Here is a 22,386-nt window from a genome sequence, read left to right as displayed (position 1 = left end):
TTTTTTGTTTTTTTTTTTTTATATATATAGGGGATTTTCTGAAGTTTCCAAATAAATCAGTGTTTAGCAGCGAGATGATAAAAAAGAAATTTGTTAGTTTGTTTAGCCATAATGCAGATGTCTATGATCTTTCGTTTCCAGACGATATAGTAGATTATTATCATGATTTAGAAACTAAACTGCTGAATGAGCCTAGGGAATTAGCACCTTACTGTGGCTCAAAGAAGAGAAAGAATATTATTGTGGATGATAGCAGTGAAGATGACGAAGAAGTAGAAGGAGATGACTCTGAGGATAGTGGACAAGAAAATATTAGAAAGAAGAAAAGAAATGTACGTCCAAAAAAGAAGGAAAAGAAAACTGGGGATAACTCAAGTAAAATTGAGGAAGAGATTGATAGTCGAGAACTGGTACGTATATAATATTTCTTTTAAAATATCATATATGTAATGCCTATAATATGTTTTGGAATGATGTTTCATTGTCAAAGGTTTTGTCTTCGCATTACATAAAACTACCGATGTGCTTGATATTGATGATGATGATGATGATGATTGGGGAAGCGATGACTAACAAAGATATCCGGACTTGATGTTAGTGTTGATCTTGTTTCGTGATTTTGAATAATATTAAGTTATTTATTGTTTAATGGTTCTTTTGGTAATGTAGATGGAAAAAAGTTGACGATGGTGGAGATACAATGGGTTTCACGTTGTCAAAATCAATTTTGGACTACCAACTTCTTTTGGTGGAAGTAGTATTGGAGTTCCAACACCTGTTGTTGGCACCAATGCTGGTGTAGCAACTTCTGCCGATGGCACCATTGCTGGTGTGTCGAGTTTAGTATCAACTGTTGTTTACACTAGTGCTGGATTGCCGACTTCTGTTGTTAATACCGATGCAAGTATGTTAACAGAAGTGTCAACGATTGTTGGTACAAATGCTGGATTGCCGACTTCTGCTGACACCGATGCAGGTGTGTCAACCGAAGTGTCTACTTTTGTTAGTGCCGACATCATTGTTGGATCAACTATACCTTCTTCGTTGCGCCCCGGGGATGGCGGTTGTTCTACAACACCTATGCTCATCACTCCGCATCGCAAGCCTTGGCAATTGAAGGTTAGATGTTGAATAGCTATTTAAATAGTATTTACTGATTATTATATATTATTATTTTAAAACCTTTTGTCTAATATTTCAGATCCGAGTTATTGTGTTTGGATTATCAACGAAGTGTAGATTTTTGAAAAACCGTTAATATGTTGAATTCAAAGCTTGCGGAGGTAATTTTTTTAGTGTGTGTTTTTTTTTTTTTTTTTAACACACATTTTTTTTTCTATTAGGCCGAAGCTTGGGGATTGTGCCAAAGAAATCTTAGAAGCAAAAAGAAAATTATAAGATTAAAATCAGTGAATATCTTGAGATTGAGAAATATTTGGAAAGAGAGAGAGCTCATCTTCGTGAGAATGAACATTTGAGAGGACTAATTTTGAGAAATGAAGTAGTTTTGCACGACTATGAGATGAAAATGAATATCATGAAATTTGAAGTGTCGTAAAACGTAATCAAGAAATTGTTGTTCTCAAGGAGCGTAAGGTTTTGAGTGATGAAGTTGCAATTTTAAAATGTGAGAAATTGGAATTGTCAAAACAAGTTTGCAAGGCTGAGGGGATTAGAGGAGACTACAAGGTACTATTGGAAGAGAATGCATTTTTGAAGAAGGAGTTAGATGAATGTCATGAGAGGGTGGAAAATTTTAGAGTATGGTGTGAAGAGAAGGTTGATATAATTGAGAAGCATGCAGTTGAAATTAAGAAATCTGGGGCGGTGTTGCGTGAAGCATCGACAAGTGTTGGACTTTGGAAATCAAGAGATTCTGAGAAGCGGGAAAAATTGCAAAAAATTTGCCGATTATTATTATACTATGTGTTATAGGAAGTTGGAAGATGTATCTCCGTCGGATCTATTAGGTGTTCCAGTTCCAGTGGAGGATAGCATTATGCCGCAACTTCTTGAGTGAAGAAGTATTTATTTTTTATTGTTATGATGATGTGAGGTTAGGTTACGGTTTTTTCTTTCTCGATTATATTTCTTTTTTCCACTGTATTCATGATATTTGGTTTTTATATATTTTTTATTAGATTGGTAATCAGAATAGGTCGGTCAAAATATATATTAGTTGTGTAATCTGGTTTTGAGGTAGGTCGGCAAAATAGATATAAGTATTAAGGATAACGTAATTGGGTGTCGCCGCCCCCATAATATAATAATGACGTAATGAAATTTGGGGTGTCGCTGCCCCCATAGTGTAATGATAACGTAATGAAATTTGGAGTGTCGCCGCCCCCATAGTGTAATGATAACGTAATGAAATTTGGGGTGTCGCCGCCCCCATAGTGTAATGATAACGTAATTAAATTTGGGGTGTCGCCGCCCCCATAGTGTAATGATAACGTAATGAAATTTGGGGTGTCGCCGCCCCCATAGTGTAATGATAACGTAATTAAATTTGGGGTGTCGCCGCCCCCATAGTTTAATGATAACATAATGAAATTTGGGGAATCGCCGCTCCCGTAGTATAATGATAACATAATAAAATTTGGGGGGTCGCCGCCCCCATAGTGTAATGATAACATAATGAAATTTGGGGAGTCGCCGCCCCCATAGTGTAATGATAACATAATGAAATTTGGGGAGTCGCCGCCCCCAAAGTGTAATGATAACATAATGAAATTTGGGGAGTCGCCGCCCCCAAAGTGTAATGATAACATAATGAAATTTGGGGAGTCGCCGCCCCCAAAGTGTAATGATAACATAATGAAATTTGGGGGCCGCCCCCATAGTGTAATGATAACATAATGAAATTTGGGGAGTCGCCGCCCCCAAAGTGTAATGATAACATAATGAAATTTTGGGATAACTGGGCCCCATAGTGTAATGATAACATAATTTGGGATATTTGATCTCTAGTAAAACGAAAGATGGATCAATTTTATTGAATTATAAAATGATTACAATGAATGAAAACAAACATTCAACGGTAAAACTTTTCAAATGAAAAGCATTCCATGGCTTGGCAAATTTTTCTCGGTGATTCGATGAAGGAAATAAGACCCTTTGGATCTTTTGGTCTATCAATAATGAACGGTCCTTCCCAATTCTCGACAGCCTTCCCGTGATTCAATGAGCTTCGTTTGTGGCTAAGTACCCAATCTTCTGGTTCAAAACTCTTGAGGCAAAGCTTTTTATCATATTTGCGTTTCATGGCTGCCTGATATTTTATTAGACATTGTAAAGCTTCTTCTCGAGTTTTATCAATTGAGTCTGCCACCAAAGTTAGAGCAGCATCATTGTTACCAGTTTGTACTGCTTCTGTCCTTGTAGTTGGTGCAATTAATTCTGTCTGGAGGACAGCATCCATGCCATAAGCTAGATTGAAAGGGGAAAGATTGGTAGAATGCTTTGGAGTGGTGCGATAAGCCCAAAGCTAATCGGCTGGCAACTCTTTAACCCAATTTCCTTTTGCTTCATTAAGCTTCTTCTTCAAAGTCGAGAGAATCGTCTTATTGGTTGCTTCTGCTTGTCCATTTGCTTGTGGATAATATGGAGCGGAGAAATTATGCTGAATTTTTAGTGAAGCGCAAAATTTGTGAATTTCTTCCGCATTGAATTGTTTACCGTTGTCAGAGACGATGTTAGATGGAATTCCAAAGCGACAAACGATGTCTTTCCATAAGAAACGCCGTACATCTGTTGCTGAGATGTTGACAAGCGGTTGAGCTTCTACCCATTTAGTGAAATAATCAATCGCAACCAATAAAAATCGTACACTTCCAGGAGCCTTTGGTAGGGGTCCCACAATATCCAAGCCCCATTTCGCAAAAGGCCAAGGGCTTAGAATTGGGTGGAGTTCCGTTGCTGGAAGTTTGCCCATATTTGCATGTTTTTGACATGGCATGCATTTTTGGGCAAATTCTGTTGAGTGTCTTTGCATGCTAGGCCACCAGTATCCTTGAGTCATGGCTTTATGTGCAAAACTACGTCCCCCAGAATGGTTTCCACAAAGTCCGGAGTGTATCTCTTCAAGAACTAGATGACCTTGATCTTTGGAAAGACATCTGAAAAGAGGACTGAAATTATTTGCTTTCCTATAAAGTAGGAGATTTCCTTTAGAATTTGGAATTATGACAAATTTCCAGGCATCTCTCTTAATTTTGTAGGAAAGCGACGCGACTTTAATTTAATCCTCAGGTAGAGTTCCATGTTGCAGAAATTCTAAATAAATAGGTCTCCAATCATCTGGTGAAGTGTCACCGTCGATAGATTGGAGATCCAAATGTGGTACTTCTGGAGAATTATCTGCTTCGTGGGACTCATCTTCCATATCAACATTTATTTGGTCGGCATCATGTGTGGGTGGAGAATCACTCTCAACACGATGATCGGCCAAACCTTGATGGTCGGCTAAATCTTCTTGAGCTGCTTCCTCTGAGTGAGATTCTGAACTTGTGCCGGCCGATTGAGCTAGCTCTTCTCTCTTTCTTTTCCTTGTTGTTACGGCATTCACTTGCTCGAATTCGAATTTCCGAGATGTCGTCTGGAAATAGCATAGATGAGCAATATATAAGTTTTGAACATGTTCTTCTATGACAGTTATGCTTGGAAAAGGTTGGAAATCAATATAGATTTTTCTTTCATTGTTAACATCAACTGCGGCAGAGAGATAGGCTAAGGCATCGGCATGACGATTATCATTGCGAGAGCGCTGGTGAACAGCAATGGATTTGAAATGAATGGATAGCTCATGCATTTTTTGGACATATGCAGCCATCCTATCATTTCGAGCAACAAAAGATCCGCCAAATTGATTCGCAACAAGCTTTGAGTCAGTGAATAACTCGATTTTTGTCGCCCCCAGGTCAAGTGCCGTTCGCATTGCATAAAGAACCGCTTCATATTCAGCTTCATTGTTTGATGTGCAAAAATGAGGCTTAAGAGATTTTTCAATTTTTCGCCATCAGGTCGGATCAAAACACAACCAAGGCCTGAACCTGATTTGTTCTTGGAACCGTCCGTGTGTATAGTCCATAAAGTAGGGTCGGCACTTGTGGATGGATCGGCCGATCCTTGTTGTGGATTAGGAGGAGGTTCGTCAAACTGCTCTTCCATGGTCGGTATGTCATCGACAGGAAAATCGGCCATAAGTGATGCCATTGCGTGGCCTTTCTCAGATGATCGGGCTTTGTAGATAATTTCGTAGGCACTCAAATATGTTTCCCATTCTGCTAATCGGCTCGAATCAGCATTTCGAAGAACTTTTCTCAAGGGGTATTGATGTAGAGATTGATGATAATCGTCCTTGAAAATAAGGCTTCAATCTTCGCGGCACTATGGACAAGTGAGAGAGCTATTTTCTCAATCTGTGAATACCTTGTTTCGAGTCGTAAGGGTCTTACTTATGAAGAAAATTGGTTGTTCATTTTCATCATCAATGAATAAGGCGGCACTCACGCCTATTTTCGATCTTCGCCAAATAGATGCCAATTGTTTGTCCCGGTGGTCGGACTAGCAAGAATTACTGTATTTAGGTATTCTTTCATTTTCTCGAAAAAGCTACATCACACTCATCCGTCCATTTTGGGGATCCCTTAATGGCTTGGAAAAAGGGGTGGAGCCGATCCGAATATTTTGAGATAAATCTACCCAAAGCCGCTATCCTACCCGTGAAGTTCTTTGGATTTGCTTCTTGGTTTTGGCGAGGGCATTTCAGTAATTGCACGGATTTGATCGGGTTAGCTTCAATGCCTCGTTTGGTCATAAGATATCCAAGAAATTTTCCGATGCTAATCCAAATGCGATTTTGATGGATTTAGATGCATTCAATATGTATCGACCGATCAAAATATTTTTGCAAGTGATGAAGGTGTGATGACTCTTCATGCGACTTGATGACCATATCGTCAATATAAGCTTCCATAAACTTGCCTAAGAAGTCTGAAAATGATGTATTAATGAATTTTCGATATGTTGCGGTGCATTTTTAGACCAAAAGGCATTACCTTATAGCAAAATAAGCCTTGGTCTGTTATGAAAGTTGTAAGTTCTTGTTCATCTTCAGCTAATGCAATTTGATAAAATCCCATTGAGGCATCCATAAAAGAAATTCGTTTAAACCTTGAAGTGGCATCAACCATTTCAGAAATACGAGGCAAAGGATACTGGTGAACAGGACATTTTTTATTGACATCAGTAAAATCAACACAGATTCTAAGTTTCCCATTTTTCTTAGGGACTGCTACTACATTTGATATCCATTTCGGATATAGTACAGGCCTAATAAAATTAACACTTAGAAGTTTGTCGATCTCTTCTTTCACTTTGAGCTTTCGATCGGGAGCCATTCGGCGAGGCTTCTGACGCACTGGCTTTTGTGTTTTGTCGATATCCAGCCTGTGACATGCAAGTGAAGGATCAATCCCAGGCATTTGTTCGACCGTCCACGCAAACACTGTGCAATTTTTCTTCAAAAGCTCAATGAGATTATCCTGTTCTTTCTTGGAAATTTCCGCAGAAATAAAAGTGGTTTCTTCTTCTTTGTTGCCGACCAGACTTCGAGGAGTCTATCGATGGTCGGGGCCACCTAAATCTTTGCTCCATAGCGTTTACCCGCTAATGGAATTCTGTAATTGCTACTTTTCCCATCGACATTTAGGATGGTGTTACCCTTGACTTCGAATCTTTATAATCTTGAGTACGGACTCATGGCACTTCAAAGTCGCTATCTGATCACTTCGAACTTTGCATACCTTACCATCACACTAGAACTTGATAGCCTGATGGAAAGTAGAAACGGCAGCTCCCATTGAGTGAATCCAATCTCTTCCCAGAATGACATTGTAGGAGGAGTTACAATCCAAGAGAAGAAAATCAATTGTAACTTCCTTGTTCATTAATGTCACCGGAAGAGAGCATCTACCAACTGATGTTGCTGCTGTCCCATTGAAGCCAATGATAGGATTTGGATCGGGAACTATCATTTTATCGGGGAGGTTGAGTCCTTTGTAACAACGCTTGTAGATCACACTTGCCGAACTACCTGTATCGATCATGATTTTCTGCACACGGTGAATTCCAACAAAAGCTTGTATTACAACGGCATCATAATGAGGATGGTGCACTCCTATCGTCATTGTCGGATCAATGAGAGGTCCTTCCTCATAAGTTTCAGTACCCATTCCGTGGAGAAAATCATATCCACTATAAACATAGTGGTGGCTGAGATCAGTGATCTTGGAGTGATTGAAATTCTTGCGCTGGGTGTTAGACATTGAATCAACTCTGGCATGACCGACTTTGATTACATCATTGTGCGGTAACGACTAAAGCTTGTTTTAGTTTTACCCAAAGACATAATCCTGAAGCATACCCCTTCTCGACCAAACCTTGGATTCTACCCTTAGAGATCGGCATTGTTCGGTTTTCATGACCAAAATCATCGCGGAAATTTGCACCACAAGGATTTATCACGTGTAGCCTTGGTATCTTGGAGAGAGGAAAAGGTGGAGATAAGATATTCTTTCCTTAATCTTCTCATAGATAAACTTGCGTACTTTCGTTGAGGGCGGTAAGCTTTAACTCTGGAAGTTTCTTTTTGTTCTTTGCCGTTCCATTGTTGTGGCCTACCATCACTCTTGGATTTTTGATCGGTTGTTTGTTGAAACTTCGGTTTTTACTCTTCTCCTCGGCTTCGTTTATTTGATCCCTATCTCTGTGAACTCGTGCCGATGCATCATCTTCAACTCGAATAAACTGTTGAGTTCGAGAGAAAAGTTCATAACTAGTTGTTGGGACATCTTTTACAATAGAGTTGTAAATGTCGTCCCTATCATAATTAATGCCTTCCTTGAAGGCATAAATGACAAGAATATCAGATGCATCTGGGATTTCAACAGCCGCTTTCCGAAATCTCGCAACAAACTTACTGAGCTTTTAGTCTTTTTGTTGTTTAATACTGAATAGAGAATCAATATGTTTCGGTTCTTTCCAGTTGTGACGAAAATGCTCGGCAAACTTGTAAGCCAGATCAGTAAAATTGTGGATGGATCTTTCTGGAAGCATGTTAAACCATCTCATCGACTCAATTCCAATGAGTGTGGACGGGAATAACTTGCAAAGAAGAGCATCGTCGAAAGTCCATAAGATCATCTTGTTTCTGTAATTAACAAGATGCATCAAAGGATCTCCATCAATCTCATCATACTTTTCGAATTCTGGCTGCTTGAAGTCCTTGTGATGAACAGTTGTTTGGATTCGGAGAGAGAAGGAGAATCGATACCACTCGATAGCAAGATTTCAGATTTTTTTTTTCGTGACTCCTTATCATTAATGACCTTCAAGATCATTTTCGGTAGACGCGCTCAGAAAATGGAACATTCTCTTGACGATGGTCCACCGAACCAACCGGGGACGTTTTGGCCAAGATTTCTTCAGAGGAGGTGGAGTGAGTTCTCGTCGACCCGTCCATGTAGGTGAAGGTGACCGAGCCAGTAGAGGAGTTTGGTTCCTTCGTCTCCTATGGTGAACATCGGGAGAATACGGACGGAGTGCTGGACTGTCACAACCATTTTCTTGACCTGATGCAAGTGAGTCTCCATCTCCATGGCTACCATTGTCAACATACTTTGGCCGACAATGAGCTCTTGGATTGGGACTACAACTTGAGCTTTAATTTGTTGTGAACTGGAACCGCTTGGTGAATAGTCCCATTTGTCGAGATCGGGCGATATCGCTGTTCGCGACGAGGACTTCGAGTGACTTGCCTACCCCTTCTATAGCTTGGGGTAGAAACTTCTTTGGTTTTTCGTTGGTTGGGTAGTCTATCTTGCCGACCTATATGAATATTTTGCCGATCTCCCTTAGTACAGTTCAAATCGGTAAAACCGGTTTTCATCATGAGATCTTTTGTGAGTTGGTGATCCCTGACAGGGTGGTCGGCATCAAGGTCGGCAGAGGAGTTTGTGGATTCGCTTACGATTACACTGGAAAGTGTAGGCTTTCGGCGTTGCACATTTTGTTTGCACGAAGCCTTTCGTAAGCGACTCGCACGGTTTCTCTTGGTGCGGGAGTTTGTACTCGGAGTCTTTGATAGTGATGCTTCAGCGTTCAAACGATCCCAAACACTTTTTGCCGTTGACCCTGAATCATCTTCAAGAAGTTGACCCAACTGTTTCTTCAGATTGTTATTCTTGCTCTCCAATTGTCGGAGACAACGGTCTACCTGAGTTGATGGATCGGATACCTGAATACCCACTCTCTCAGTCGCAGATGGCCGAGGACCATCGGACTTGGAAAGTGAATTCCCAGCAGAAGGTGAATGCTGAACTTGTGCGGTAAAAGGGATACTTTCACCGTTGTTTGTTTTTCGAGAAACCATTGACGTAACTTTTGTTTTGTGGTTGAGGGTAGGAGCACAGACGGCGCCAAATATGTTTCAGCAAGATTTGCCAAAACACACCAGTTGAGGGTTGGAAGTAATGTTTTTTGGAGATGGTGAAAGTGATGGTGATTGGGGAAAGATGAGACTGGACTTCGGTTTTGAAGTTGCCTACGTACCCAAAGATATTGCTTGGGATCAAGTCTCGATTGCGTAGTTCTGGAAAAATGACGAAGGTTGGATTTTATAGGTAGCATTGGTGATAGTTACTTCCTCGTTCTCCAATATTCCAATCGTGGGATGAAGTTGGAGAACTGGCGGGAGAATTGTCCAATCATGGGATGAAGTTAGAGAGCTGGCGGGACAACTATCAGCTCGTGGGATGAAGTTGGAGAACTGGCGGGAGAACTGTCAGCTCGTGGGATGAAGTTGGAGAACTGGCGGGAGAACTGTCAGTTCGTGGATTGAAGTCGAGAATCTGGCGGAGAGAACCGTCCGGGTTCGTGGAATGAAGTCGAGAATGGCGGGACATATGTCATTTCGTGGAATGAAGTTGGAGAACCGGGGGAGACCGTCATTTCGTGGGATGAAGTTGGAGAACTGGCGGGAGAACTGTCAGTTCGTGGATTGAAGTTGGAGAACTGTCAGCTCGTGGAATGTAAGCTTTGAGCATGGACTTTTTTCATAGATAAGCTCTGAGCATGGGCTCTGAGCGTGGGCTTGTTTATAGTTGGGCTCTGAGCGTGGGCTTGTTTATAGTTAAGCTCTGAGCATGGGCTCTGAGCGTGGGCTTGTTTATAGTTGGGCTCTGAGCATGGGCTCTGAGCGTGGGCTTGTTTATAGTTGGGCTCTGAGCATGGGCTCTGAGCGTGGGCTTGTTTATAGTTGGGCTTATATTGGGCAACATTTGTGGGGGCTGGAACACGAACCATGCAACCGTAATACTCTAAACCAATATATATAACGCTTTTTCGATACCGAGCATTCGACTACATTGAAAGGAATTTCCGTGCATAATCAAACATGTGAACCCAACTAAATCCGAATTCAATAAACCCCCTTATATGCTCTTCTCTTACAGGAAAAGTCTTATATATTCTAAAGACGGAAATCGGCTATGAAGGGAAACCCCAACCTCACTGTATTAAATCGGCCTCTTTCTCAAAAAGGTGGGCAATACCATCAAATGATAATCATGTACCCAGACGAAATCGCCTTCTGGGTTAATCACTTTAAGTATTTTATCAGCAAAAATCTTATTAACAGAAACATAAGCCTGCCATAATGATCTATCGAAACGACCTCCAAAATTCGGTGAAAGGGGTAACATACAATGAAACAAATGCCAAAGTTATTGTTTACAAAAGCCATGATAATTTAGTGAAAAGATCATATGGTAAAAAAGTGGCATGGGCACAATGAGTCAAGCAGGATTTGAAACACTTCATCTTATTCACTTGGGTGCAGGAGCGAACCTAGGAGAGGGCTGGACCAGGCTTCAGCTCGGGGTCCTTTTGCTACAAAACAAAAAATACTATACTACCTAAACTACCTAAAGCCCAACTGCCGAAGGCAAAAAAGTCTACCCACATACTTAGAGCATCTCTAGGTGGTAGTATCATTTCTAAATTTGCTTCCAAAACTCGGAATTTTGCGAAAAACCAACTCTAGGTGGAAGCAAATCTGGTAGTATCACCTGTTTAGCCGCATCCTTGGATGCAAATTTTCAATTTCGGATGTGGATGCAGCGCTACAATGGTAATGTCGCGCACCATTCCAAATGTCGCGTGGGGGGTTTTTTTTTTTTAAACTTTTTCAATTTAGCACGACATTCGCGCGATTGGGAATGTCACGTGGGATTTTTTTTTTTTTTACTTTTTTCAATTTGGGACGACATTTCACGGTCGCCACGTACCAATTCAATGACGCTGGGTGAAATTTGCGGCCACCCAGAGTTGGTCAGATTTTGATAAAAGTTTTGTCAAATTTCGGAGGCAACTACCACCACCTAGAGATGCTTTTAGAACTTGGGCTTGAAGGATTACACAATGGCATGACTATCATCTTTTAGGCTTTTAGCCCGGAGAGAGTTGAAGTCCTGGGTCCGCCCCTGCTTGGGTGTATCTCTTCTCTTAAACAACCAACATATATAACTTCAACTTCATCATGGTCATGGTTGTTCGTCGTCATCACAACTATTTGAAGATGATGAGGATAACAAACCATCTTTAAGTTGAAGTAAAAGTCCAACCTTTGTTATCAGCTTTGGCGACTAGCTCTAATGGGTAATAATAGATTAGCTACAATTATAGTTCTATCTCAAGGCATATTATTAGTTTTGTGTCTGTGTAAGACAGTACGGGTTGTGTTTTCTTTCCTAATTTGTAGCAATTTTTCTTTTTTTTTTTTTTTTTAATCTTAACTCCGTTACCTGCATTAATTTTGGGGGTTAAATGATGGGACATGTGTAAACCAAATCTTGTAAGGTGTAAAACGTGATTTTTTCCACCCGACTGGAGAAGATCCGGACTCTTTTAATAATTTTGGAGTGGAAAAATAGTTGCAGCTACATTTGATGTGGTACAGGGCTTAAGTCTATTTTTAGTTCAGAATTTCTAAACGTTGGGTGAAATTTATGAGGTTTGGCATACCTTTTGGAGGTCTTGGTGACATACAACTTTGTTTATATTTGTATTTTGTTTATGATTGTTTTTTCGGGATATTTCCCTAAATAATCTTGTCTTTAATGTTTGATGAATGTTTTAGACTCTTCTCCCATCAACAGTGATCTTTGCACTTTTCAATGTTTTTAGAAGTTGACTTACTACGTGCTAAAACTCAATAATTCCTTACTCACTGTTTTTTTTCTTTGAGAATGTCAGTCTAGTTCGAGTAGGGATTTCGTTCCAACTTCTAAGACAAGAATTTAAATGATCATAACTGGAATCTACACTTTGGAGAACTAAGTGAGAAGGATTTTATAGATAGATTTTTTTTTACACAAGTTATCTAAAATTTGTAAGTTTGTTTATAGTTAAATGAAAAGAGAGAGAGGGAAGGATTAATCCTATTCATGCAAGGCCTAGCTACAAGTCTTTTAGAAACAGGTCACTACCATCTCAAATCCCTAACATAATATACCTATCTCTAAACATATCATGCTAGCATGTAGAATTGAAATGATATTTCATCTCTCAAATATCATTCCAACTCCTAGTTCTACTTTACAACAATTGATCGATAATTGTCAATCTCGTCATTTTGGGGACGGGATGAAAAATAGAACCTAAGTCTTTTAAGTAGTGATTTTGGAATCCTAAATTTGTAGCATGATCCTCACATGAGCATCATTAACCCTCCCCTTGGGAGAGTTTTAGCTCATGATCCTAGGATTGAATTAAACTACAAGAAGATATGTGAAATGAAAAAGAAAGAGAATAAAACAAGAAAACTACAACCTGTTTACCTAAATGAAGAAGAGTTTATTAAAAACTAGAGAGAGTTCCCCCATTAACAAGTTACAAGCTTTTCTCCAAAAACTAAGAACTAAAAAAAACAAAATTAAAGACATGGATGTAAATGAAAAGTAAAAGTCAAGGAAGTAAAAGCTTTTCACTCCCAAAATCAGCCCCCCTTTACATAAGAGAGCCTTTTTCTCTTCTCCCACGTGAAACACTCTCCTCTCATTTATTTTTCACTTATCCACAACTAACTCCCATTTGACACCTTTCATTTTTTTAGATAATCATCACCTAAATCCAACTAACTCATTAACTTCATGCAAGGTGTCAAAATTGCACCAATTATTTGCACCTTTGTCTTGACTTGCATGATGACTCATCAAATCTTATGGGCCCGCCTAGTGGGTCCACGTACAGTGTCTAGTGGCAGTCCGGTCTTTTGGCATTTTTACAACTTCCCGCCTATTTGTAGAGTTCATCGCACTGATCGTCGGAGCAGCTCACTCGTCGCATTCGGAGTCCTGGTTCAAGAGATATGAGCTTCGGAAGTTTGATGCTTCTGTGCATGTAATCCCGTTTCTGATTGGATTATGTACTATTTGAGTCTTTGGGCTTTAGTCCGAATTTGTTGGGCTTCACATGGGCTTGATCGGAAGGCATGTGTATACTCCCTATTCCGTGCTTAAATGCCGGCTTTATCATAATTTTTACATTAGTTGTCTAACCCGCAAAACGCACGAAGATGCGATTATTTCATGATTATTAAGCACAAAATTGACCGAAATGTTATGTCTCTACAGGTTTTTATAATACAGTTTTGGGTGCTTATCAAACAGTGTCAAGGAATATGCCGCCTCTACTTGTAATTGAAAAACTGCTTTTAGGTTCTTTCCAGCTGTTTTGAGTTTTTGATGAACTCAGGATGCTAACTTTGCTATGTATACTTTACTACCATAATTATAGGTGGCTAGTATTAACTGGAGTGGAAAGTATGGCATAAATGCGTACTTTCTGTTCTTGTGGATCTAAGATTACCCAAGGCAATTATTTAGCGCGAAGATCGTACTTTTGTTTTTCCGAGCCTATGAATCTTTGAATCTTTGAATTTGAATGACTCATCCTCCGAATGCTAAATGCCGATTCTTTGAATTCTAAAAAAACATGTTTGTTTTCTGTTAAAATAACCTGGCTCTGAAGGCTGAATATAAATCATTCGGACAATTTTACTCATGCTATCTATTTTAAACACTAACTTGATTTCTTGTTAAACAAAATATATATTATATTTGAGGAGAAGAGATGGATTATCGAAAAAAAATAAATGATAAATAAATTTATTTAAAATATGCTTTCACAAATATATTTTAATGGTTTATTTTCATATTTTGTTTATTTTCAGAATATATATATGTAATTCGATTTTTAACAAAGTGGATATCATTCACCAAAAAAAATGAAAAAACCCGTGACGCCAACATCAAATTTTGAAGCCATAAAAGTCAAGGTAGGAAAGTAGATGGGTTCTTAAGATTGGGTTCTTAAGAAAAGGCAAGAAGGGACTTTCTTGTTTCAAGTATTAGAATTCAAAGATTCGAAGAAATTTTGGTCTTTGAATCTTTGAATGCTAAAAAGTACCCCGAATGCTTAAACTACTTAAAAAAAACAAACAAGTTTTGAACCTCTGAATGCTTAAAACTTAAGTTTAAGAGGCTCTGAATGCTGAATTCAAAAAAAACAAACAACCCCTTAATCTAGTTTATCACGATATCATGGCAGCTTCAGTTGCATTGTTCACTGAATGCAAGTTCAGTGATCAAGGACGAAAGATAAGGGTAACTTTTTCATTTGATATTCCATATTTGTATATGGTTGAGACATGCAATATAGTCGTGATTAAAACTAGGGTTATTTTGACTTGACCACGAGATGACGGTCAATGACAGTTGATTATGATGGTGAGTTAGTCTAGGAGGACAAGTCTAATTTCTCTTAACTTGGAGGGGTCAAATCTAATTCAATTTTCAAATTGGGGGCAAGTCAAAATAACCCTTAAAACTATATTGGTCCCATTTGGAACTATATTGTTCCCATTTTCCAAAGATGATGTAGACAACATTAGTGCATGTTATTGAAAGATGAAAATTAATTTGGAAACTTAAATTCTTAAATTTTCGGTAGTAATGCTGGCTCCTGGCTGGAGTGAAACTTCACTCTTTAAGTTCATATATTTGTTATTCTTCAACGCGCAAGAAAAATGACTGATCGGTCAAGTATCCCGAAGGAGACTACCATTTTTGACATGCATCGTCTGCCTAAGTTCAGATCTTCTATCATATCTTAGATTCTGAGTCTTTAGCAATTGCGAACCTCCATGTTTTGGGGTAGGAAGCACTTTGATGATGTTTAACAATGAGGGAAGCATATATTGTTTTTTCCGTGGTATTCAGTAGTAGAATGATCGAGTTGTGCGGTTTTCTTGGATCACTGTATTCTACGTCTATCCATGAATGCCATTACGCACATAGACACAGACCAAAATTGGTCACACAAACAGAACGCAACCATCTCTTTGTGGATGACATTCGTGGTGGTTATGACATTGTCCCTAAATGACGAAAGGCGTTGTTCGAGACAGTACAGCAAAGCATAAATACAGTTAACGTTCCAACAGCACCTCAAAAAGGTCAGTGTCGATATTCTTGGCTGCATTTCATTTATGTTTGCTACTCTATATTACAAATTTCACAAGCATTAGAACATAAAACACATATAGAGTGCTCTCAACCTGATGAGAAATCTAAAAGGTGTAGCTAATAGAGGAAAACTAAAGGGAATATTGAACTGGTTTTGCCGTGCCTTTATTAGGCTTTAGTTGCTTGTAATGGAGCTGCAGCTTTGTCGGCAATCAACTGCTCAAAGAGGTCTCTTATCTTTAACCCAACTATGGTTTGGAAGAGACCTGTCCCGTTGCTACTTCCGGGAAAATCTGCATGCTTTAGCATCTGCTGTGTAACTTCGCCATAGAATTTGGTCGAGATGTTGCTCAGATGGCTTTCCACATAGATAAGCTCATCTAGTCTGTCAAACTGCCCATCCATCTCTAACACAGAAACCTGAGAGGAGAGGGAATGAAGTTATGAATAATGAACACGTACTATACTACCAATATATACAAATCTAAGCTACTCAAAGTTATGACGACACGCTTGAATGGCTTATGTCTTTGTATGCTGAAATGCAACTTTCGCGTGAGGTTAATCTCAAGTAACTCCGTAGTACTTTGTTTATAAAATGACAACTATTCCCTAGAGGCATGAGATGCTACCTCGTTGCCATAATAAGAGTCCGGGCCGTAGCTGAATTTGATGCCAGGATATGAGCATGTCAGTTTCCTTCCACAGGGAATCCAGTCGATGGTGGAACCCTCGTCGAACAAGTAGACTGGATTGAAATACTTCACCCCTTCTTTCATTATTAACCGGACCCTCAAAACCTTGCCCTCGTTATCATCAGGAATGAGCTGCGTTGGTAGGACTTCGATCACTGCGTCTGCATATTGCTTCTGTGGATCTGCATTACAGAACCACAAAATGGAGGATTGTACTCTGCACATACAACTCGATTCTTTTAGCTGATATACATTAACAATATCAAATGGATTTACCAATATAGGCATCAAAATCTGGCTTTCGAGCTTCTATACTGGCTTTAATACTTTCAAGACTGTGTCCCCTTTCTGCCATGTCCCTCTGCAGGTCATGCAACATGTTCAGACAGACAAAGAAATGAAGAACAGTCTTGGCAAGTGGAAAATTGTACAAATAAACCAAATTAACTATAGGAACCAATTTACCTGAATTTTCCAAGCAAATTTGACCTCATTGCTGATGTCTAAGTAGATGCTGAAGTCTAGAAGGTCCCTTACTCGAGCGTCGTACCTAAGATTTACGAAAAGCATCAGTGGATTATACGACCGACCCAACTGTGAAAAGATATTGAAATTTTTAAATTTGGACAAAGTAAGAACTTAATGCCATACTAATGAGCAAATATTTAGAGAGCAACCAAATATACGTGTATATCTATTAATCTATACGGCTTGTATTCAACTTTTTCTCTATTCAATTATATGCAATACTCTGTTAATGCATACATATGTGCACTCAGTTAGAGAGCAAAACAAGGATACACTATGTAATTACTGCCTTGATTTAACTAATACCTGTAGAATCTATAATTAGATAACAACTATTCTCTTTATATCCAATTCCTTATTTCAAGGGTCTTCAATTCTTCATACCTGTTCAGCGGTCAGAACTTAATGCATAACTTCAGACTGCAGACCTGGATAAAAAGATTTGATACACCCCGCCTGTCTATTCTTTAATCATAAATAGATAAAAGGAATGGTTATATGAACTAGGGACTCTAAAGTTATTCCAGTCTTAAAAGTGGACTTATAAAATGAATTGACGGCTAATTTTTTGTAGAAATATACATCACATGATGGAGAACACTCCCACAAAAAATTAACTCGATTGAATGTGTTTAACCTTGTCAAAAGTTATTATAAAATTTTAAAAAAATGGGTCATTGGATAATTTTATAACATTCTACACGATTTTTGATGAGATTGTACGTCTTCAAATAAATTGATTTTTTTGTGAGGATGACATCTCCACTAAAAATCAGCTTCAAATTCAATTTAGTAGTGAAGTAAATTTGGAATCACTTTAGGTGGAGTTCATATAGGCCCCATATATAAATTAATTAATAAAACTTATTCCATCATTCAATTCAGTTATTCACCCAAAAAATGGAAAATGAGTTTAGTATAACACTGATGAACACATATAAATGCATTTTGGTGACATGAAAATTAACATTGGTGATTTTTCACAAATCATTTTTGGTAAATTTATATTTGTAATTTTTTTATCACGTAAACTAAACCGCAAGTCTGTAAACAAGAAGCGTGAACATAATTTGTCTAACACGTACTTGAAAAACTGACCAGATGAATAAGATAGTATGTAGAAAACGGAAAGTGAATTACTTGAAACAAAAGTAAAAAAAAATGGTTGATAAAAGCAAATGTATACAAACGTGGACAAACACATTAGAAAATGAGTTTTCATGTGTCCAGCTAAAAACTCACATTGGGTGCAGTCCTTCGATGACGAGGATCTTGGGAGGGTTGATAAGCTCTGGAGGGTCTAAGAGACCACTAACATGGTTATAAATTGGCTTCTGCACAGGAGTTCCATCCTTTATAGCCTTGACCTGCTCATACATGAGATCAAAATCGTTGGCTTTTGGGTCAAGAGCAGTGACACCATTCACCTTCCTTCCTGTCCTATCCAGTGAGTGATAATCATCCAAACAAATAACAGTGGTTGTATCACTAATCAAGGTGTTGGAGTCTGGGTTACCACCCTTGGGTGGTTCTGCTGCACCACCAAAAACACTTGTCAACCTCCTCATGAAGGTACTCTTTCCACATCCTGAATCTGCTGCCAAACCAATTACTACTGTCTTTGCTTCAGCTGAGCATGAGATCTCAGAAGAGTATATGCTGCTTCTCCTATTGCTTTTCTTGCTAGTTGTAAAAAAGATAACCTGTTTTTGGTTAAAACCCAAGTATGTTTTTGTTGGTGTGGGGATTGAACAAGTTGAGTTGAGAGAGTGTGATGTATATACTGTACATATGGCCATGTCTTCTGGCTTTTGAGAGGATTTCTTAAGTGGGTCTTAGAAGTTTAGCTGGTTTACTGAGGAGACATGCAGTGGTTGCCTCTTTTCCTCTGATTCCAAAGGAAATGTAAGGATATGAAGTTTGAAGGAGAAGAAGTGGAAGTAGTTTTGAGTGATGGAAAGAGAAACAACAAAAGAAAGGTTTCTTTTGATGATTGATGTGTATTTTTTCGAATGGATTTGTTACTATACCCCTTGCTTTAGGAGAACAGGGGAGGATTTTAAGGTGTAAAATAAGGGACATGGTCGGAATTAACTTAATGTGGTACCAGTAAGTTGTCATTTTGTTAGCATATTGTTTGTATTCACTAAAAAAGAAGTAAATAGGGTGATATTTGTGATGAGCAAAGATTGGTTGAAAAGCTTGGTGGTGATTTCATGCAATATGGATATTGAGATGCCACATGTAGGCAAGGTGGTGGTGGGTTGGAGATGAGAAAGGGTAGGGTGTGGAATGAACAGATATGGGCCTCCATCATCCAATTATATTTGCTCTTTTGGTTCTTCATGCACGTCATAAAGAACAGATCCACTACTCTTGGAATTAAGCTTGCAGCAATTATATTAATACATAATATAGGATATTACATACACTAAATACTTAATCGGGGCGGGGATAGGTAATGAACCTAATCCCTCGTGCGCCCGCCCTATAACTGCGTGGGAGGAGTCGAGGATTCCCCATATCCGCCCATCTCCATTTAGAACTCCCGTCCATGGATTATATCCCCGTCCCCATGGGTATTTTTTATATCCCTAAATTTCAATTCCATATCCATTTACAAGCGCACTCACATGAAACACAAGACACGATTCTCAAAAAACAATATATATATATATATATATATATATATATATATATATATATATATATATATATATATATATATAAGTTAACTTAAAATAAATACGTAAGTAAAAATTCACCTAGAAAATGAATTCAACCCTAATATTTTGTAGATATGATATACTTAACATTAAGATCATCTCCACAAAATTTCAACTCATTTGGAAACCTCTAACATTGGCAAAAAATGATTGCAAAAACTCGATATTTCTGGACCATTAATTTTTTTTAAAAAATAACAACAATTTTTATCTATGTTAGAGGTTTCCAAATACGTTGAAATTTTGTAAAGATAATCTTTATGATGAGTGCTTCATAACCACAAAATATTAGGGTTGAATTCATTTTCTAGGTACAGTTTTACTTACGTACTAATTTTTAAATTAACTTAAGTAGCTACTTTTTAGAGAAGGACTATATATATATATATATATTAATCTTATATATATATTCGACCTGAGCTAAACTGTTGCTAGTTTCAAGAGAATGTTTTTTGATAAGCTAATGAGTTCTATGAAGATTTTCCAAGACATACGTACAAGATTCATCGTGTAACCTTGTAACCTAAACCTTTGTTTTAAGTGGCAACTCATTGCATGCAACATCTAAAACTAGTTTTCAATTCCCAAGCTTTTTCTCGTACAATGTTGTTATAAGTTTGTGGGGGCACAATCCAAGTAAATTGTTAAGTTTCTAGAAACATTACAAATTACAAATTTCTTATTTGCTTGGTAAGTTCAAAACTATATTGAAAAATGAGTTTGTAAGGTTGGATACATTTCTTATGACCAGGGGCAGCCCTGAGTTTCGAGGGGCCCTAGGCGAGTTCCGAGATGGGGGCCTATGTAATATAATAAAAAGGAAAAAACACACACACACACACATCTCAATTTGATGGAGAAAATGATCTAGTTATCGTTTTTGCACTTGTAAAAAAAAATCTTTATTTATGGTTTGAAAGTATAACATAAACACTATTGGTAACTTTTAGTCAACCATGAAAGCTGGAGTATAGTACAAATAAATATAACTGTAAAAATAATCACAACTAAATGGCATGTCAAAATTGTTATTGGTCTGGTTTATTACATGTAGACATATGACATAGAGTAGAGACTAGAGAGTTAATGGGACTTGGCGTGGCAAAGGGACCAATTTTGGGCCTAAAAGTATTGAAAATATTGAGTATACTTGAAACAGGCTTTGAGTTGGATAGTAGACTTGAAACGGGCTTTGAGTGGGATATAGTTGGATCTAGGCAAGTTTGATGGACTGGTCGACTAGGGGCCCTATTTTGGGTTGAAAGTTTGGGGGCCCCAACCAGCTGCTTGTGTGGACGGTCCTCAAGGGCGGCACTGCTTATGACCCGCATATGGCTCATAAAGTTAGGTGCTAACATAGTATAAAATATCAGGATATGAGGATATATCAACTTCTGAAAGTTGGATACGCATACATTGACGGGCCCATTTGTAAATATTGCGTGATATCATGAAATATCGACAAATATTGCCCAATTGTGGATATTTTGTAGATATATCGTGATATATCACCAATTTTTTTTTTAAAATGGTCAATTTGAGATACCCCCTTGTTTGAGAAGTTTTTTTTTTGAGATACCCCCATTTTGAAAATCGAGAGAGATACCCCCCAACTAACGTCTCCCATCAGTGAATTAGTTTCTACTGACCAAAACACCCCTGTGTCCATTTGAGGAGTTTGCCAACATGGATTAATTGTGCACATAATCAACCAATCTCCACCATCCACGTGAATAGTTTAAGATCAAATCTGGACCGTCCATGAAAAGTTAATTATTCCTGAAAATACTGATAAGTCCAGCAAATACCGAAAAGTCTAGCAAAATAAAAAAAAAACCGACGCGATAAGTCAGTTTCACTTTCTTTTTCACCTTGACAAAAACTAATGGCAAATAAACCCTAACTATCAATGTTCTAAACCGTCATTTTAAACATGCCTCTACGAACACGAGGAGGATCAAGCACCCAAACCTGAAAAAGAAAATGTAACGAAGTGTCACCAATTTCCATTGTTGATGAACTCGATGAAGAAATCGCAAAAGCAACAACTCCTCCACTATAAATTTTATTGTCAACCATCGTAGGCTTAGAGTAAGTTCATCTCTCTTTCATTTTGATTTTGATTTTGATAAAGTTATGACATTTTTCATGTTTGTTGAATGTTCTTAGAATTTGTTGTTCTCTGCCAAAATTTTATAACTGGTTGAAATATATTTTATACTTGTTGAATGTGTGTGAAACTCTAGTGTCATATGCTGATCTAAATTTGTCTTCTTTCAGTGAAACTCCATTTCCCAAGATACAAATGAGAGTGCACCATGGGGGAAAATTCATTGACTATAGTGACTACTGGTCTGCTAAAGATTATATTAATGGGTCTGATTATTGCATTTTTAATGTTGATGCAAAAAATTTGTACTTGGTTCGATTGAATGTATTAATTCTTACCCTTGTCCCGAACCCATTTCGTTATGAACTTGAGATTGGTGGTGACCCAATATATTGCTTAAATGGGGATAGACTAAGTATAAAGAATGACAGTGATTGTATGATGTTTGTGAAGGATTCTGATGTAGATGATACTGGGCTTTTGAATTTATTTGTGGAATTTGTTGTTGTGTCTCCTAAAAGATTTTCAATTGGGGATGGTGAAGTGTTCGAAGTAGTATGTGAAGGTAATGAGGTGGAAGAGATATTTATTACTCCCATGAACAATGAAGCAAGACTTCCAAGGATATTTCTAACTCCTGAAGTAGTTGAACCTAAGCATGTAGTTGAACCTGAGACTGAGACTGTGCATGTAGAAGAGCCAGTAGAAGTACCTGAATAACAGTTTGAAACTTCATTACC

The 22,386-nt window shown here is 38.2% G+C and overlaps 2 protein-coding genes across 2 annotated transcripts; both read right to left on the bottom strand.

Annotated features, from left to right (window-relative positions):
- Positions 1-6,818: 6,818 nt before the first annotated feature.
- LOC147525106 (uncharacterized) lies at positions 6,819-7,328 on the bottom strand. The gene has a single exon (XM_086578149.1). The coding sequence runs from the start codon at positions 7,326-7,328 to the stop codon at positions 6,819-6,821; it is 510 nt and encodes a 169-aa protein (XP_086434275.1).
- An 8,217-nt stretch (positions 7,329-15,545) lies between these two features.
- On the bottom strand, positions 15,546-18,878 carry PRK (phosphoribulokinase). Its single transcript, XM_086605390.1, has 5 exons — positions 18,053-18,878; positions 16,748-16,832; positions 16,559-16,643; positions 16,220-16,464; positions 15,546-16,007 (listed from the first exon to the last, which is right to left on the bottom strand). The coding sequence occupies exons 1-5, from the start codon at positions 18,607-18,609 to the stop codon at positions 15,756-15,758; spliced, it is 1,224 nt and encodes a 407-aa protein (XP_086461516.1). The 5' UTR covers positions 18,610-18,878; the 3' UTR covers positions 15,546-15,755.
- Between the last annotated feature and the right edge of the window lie 3,508 nt (positions 18,879-22,386).

This window comes from Coptis chinensis, chromosome 1 (genome assembly GCF_015680905.1).
Source record: "Coptis chinensis isolate HL-2020 chromosome 1, ASM1568090v1, whole genome shotgun sequence".
Taxonomy (NCBI): Eukaryota; Viridiplantae; Streptophyta; class Magnoliopsida; order Ranunculales; family Ranunculaceae; genus Coptis; species Coptis chinensis.
This window is presented reverse-complemented; position numbering and strand designations above follow the sequence as displayed.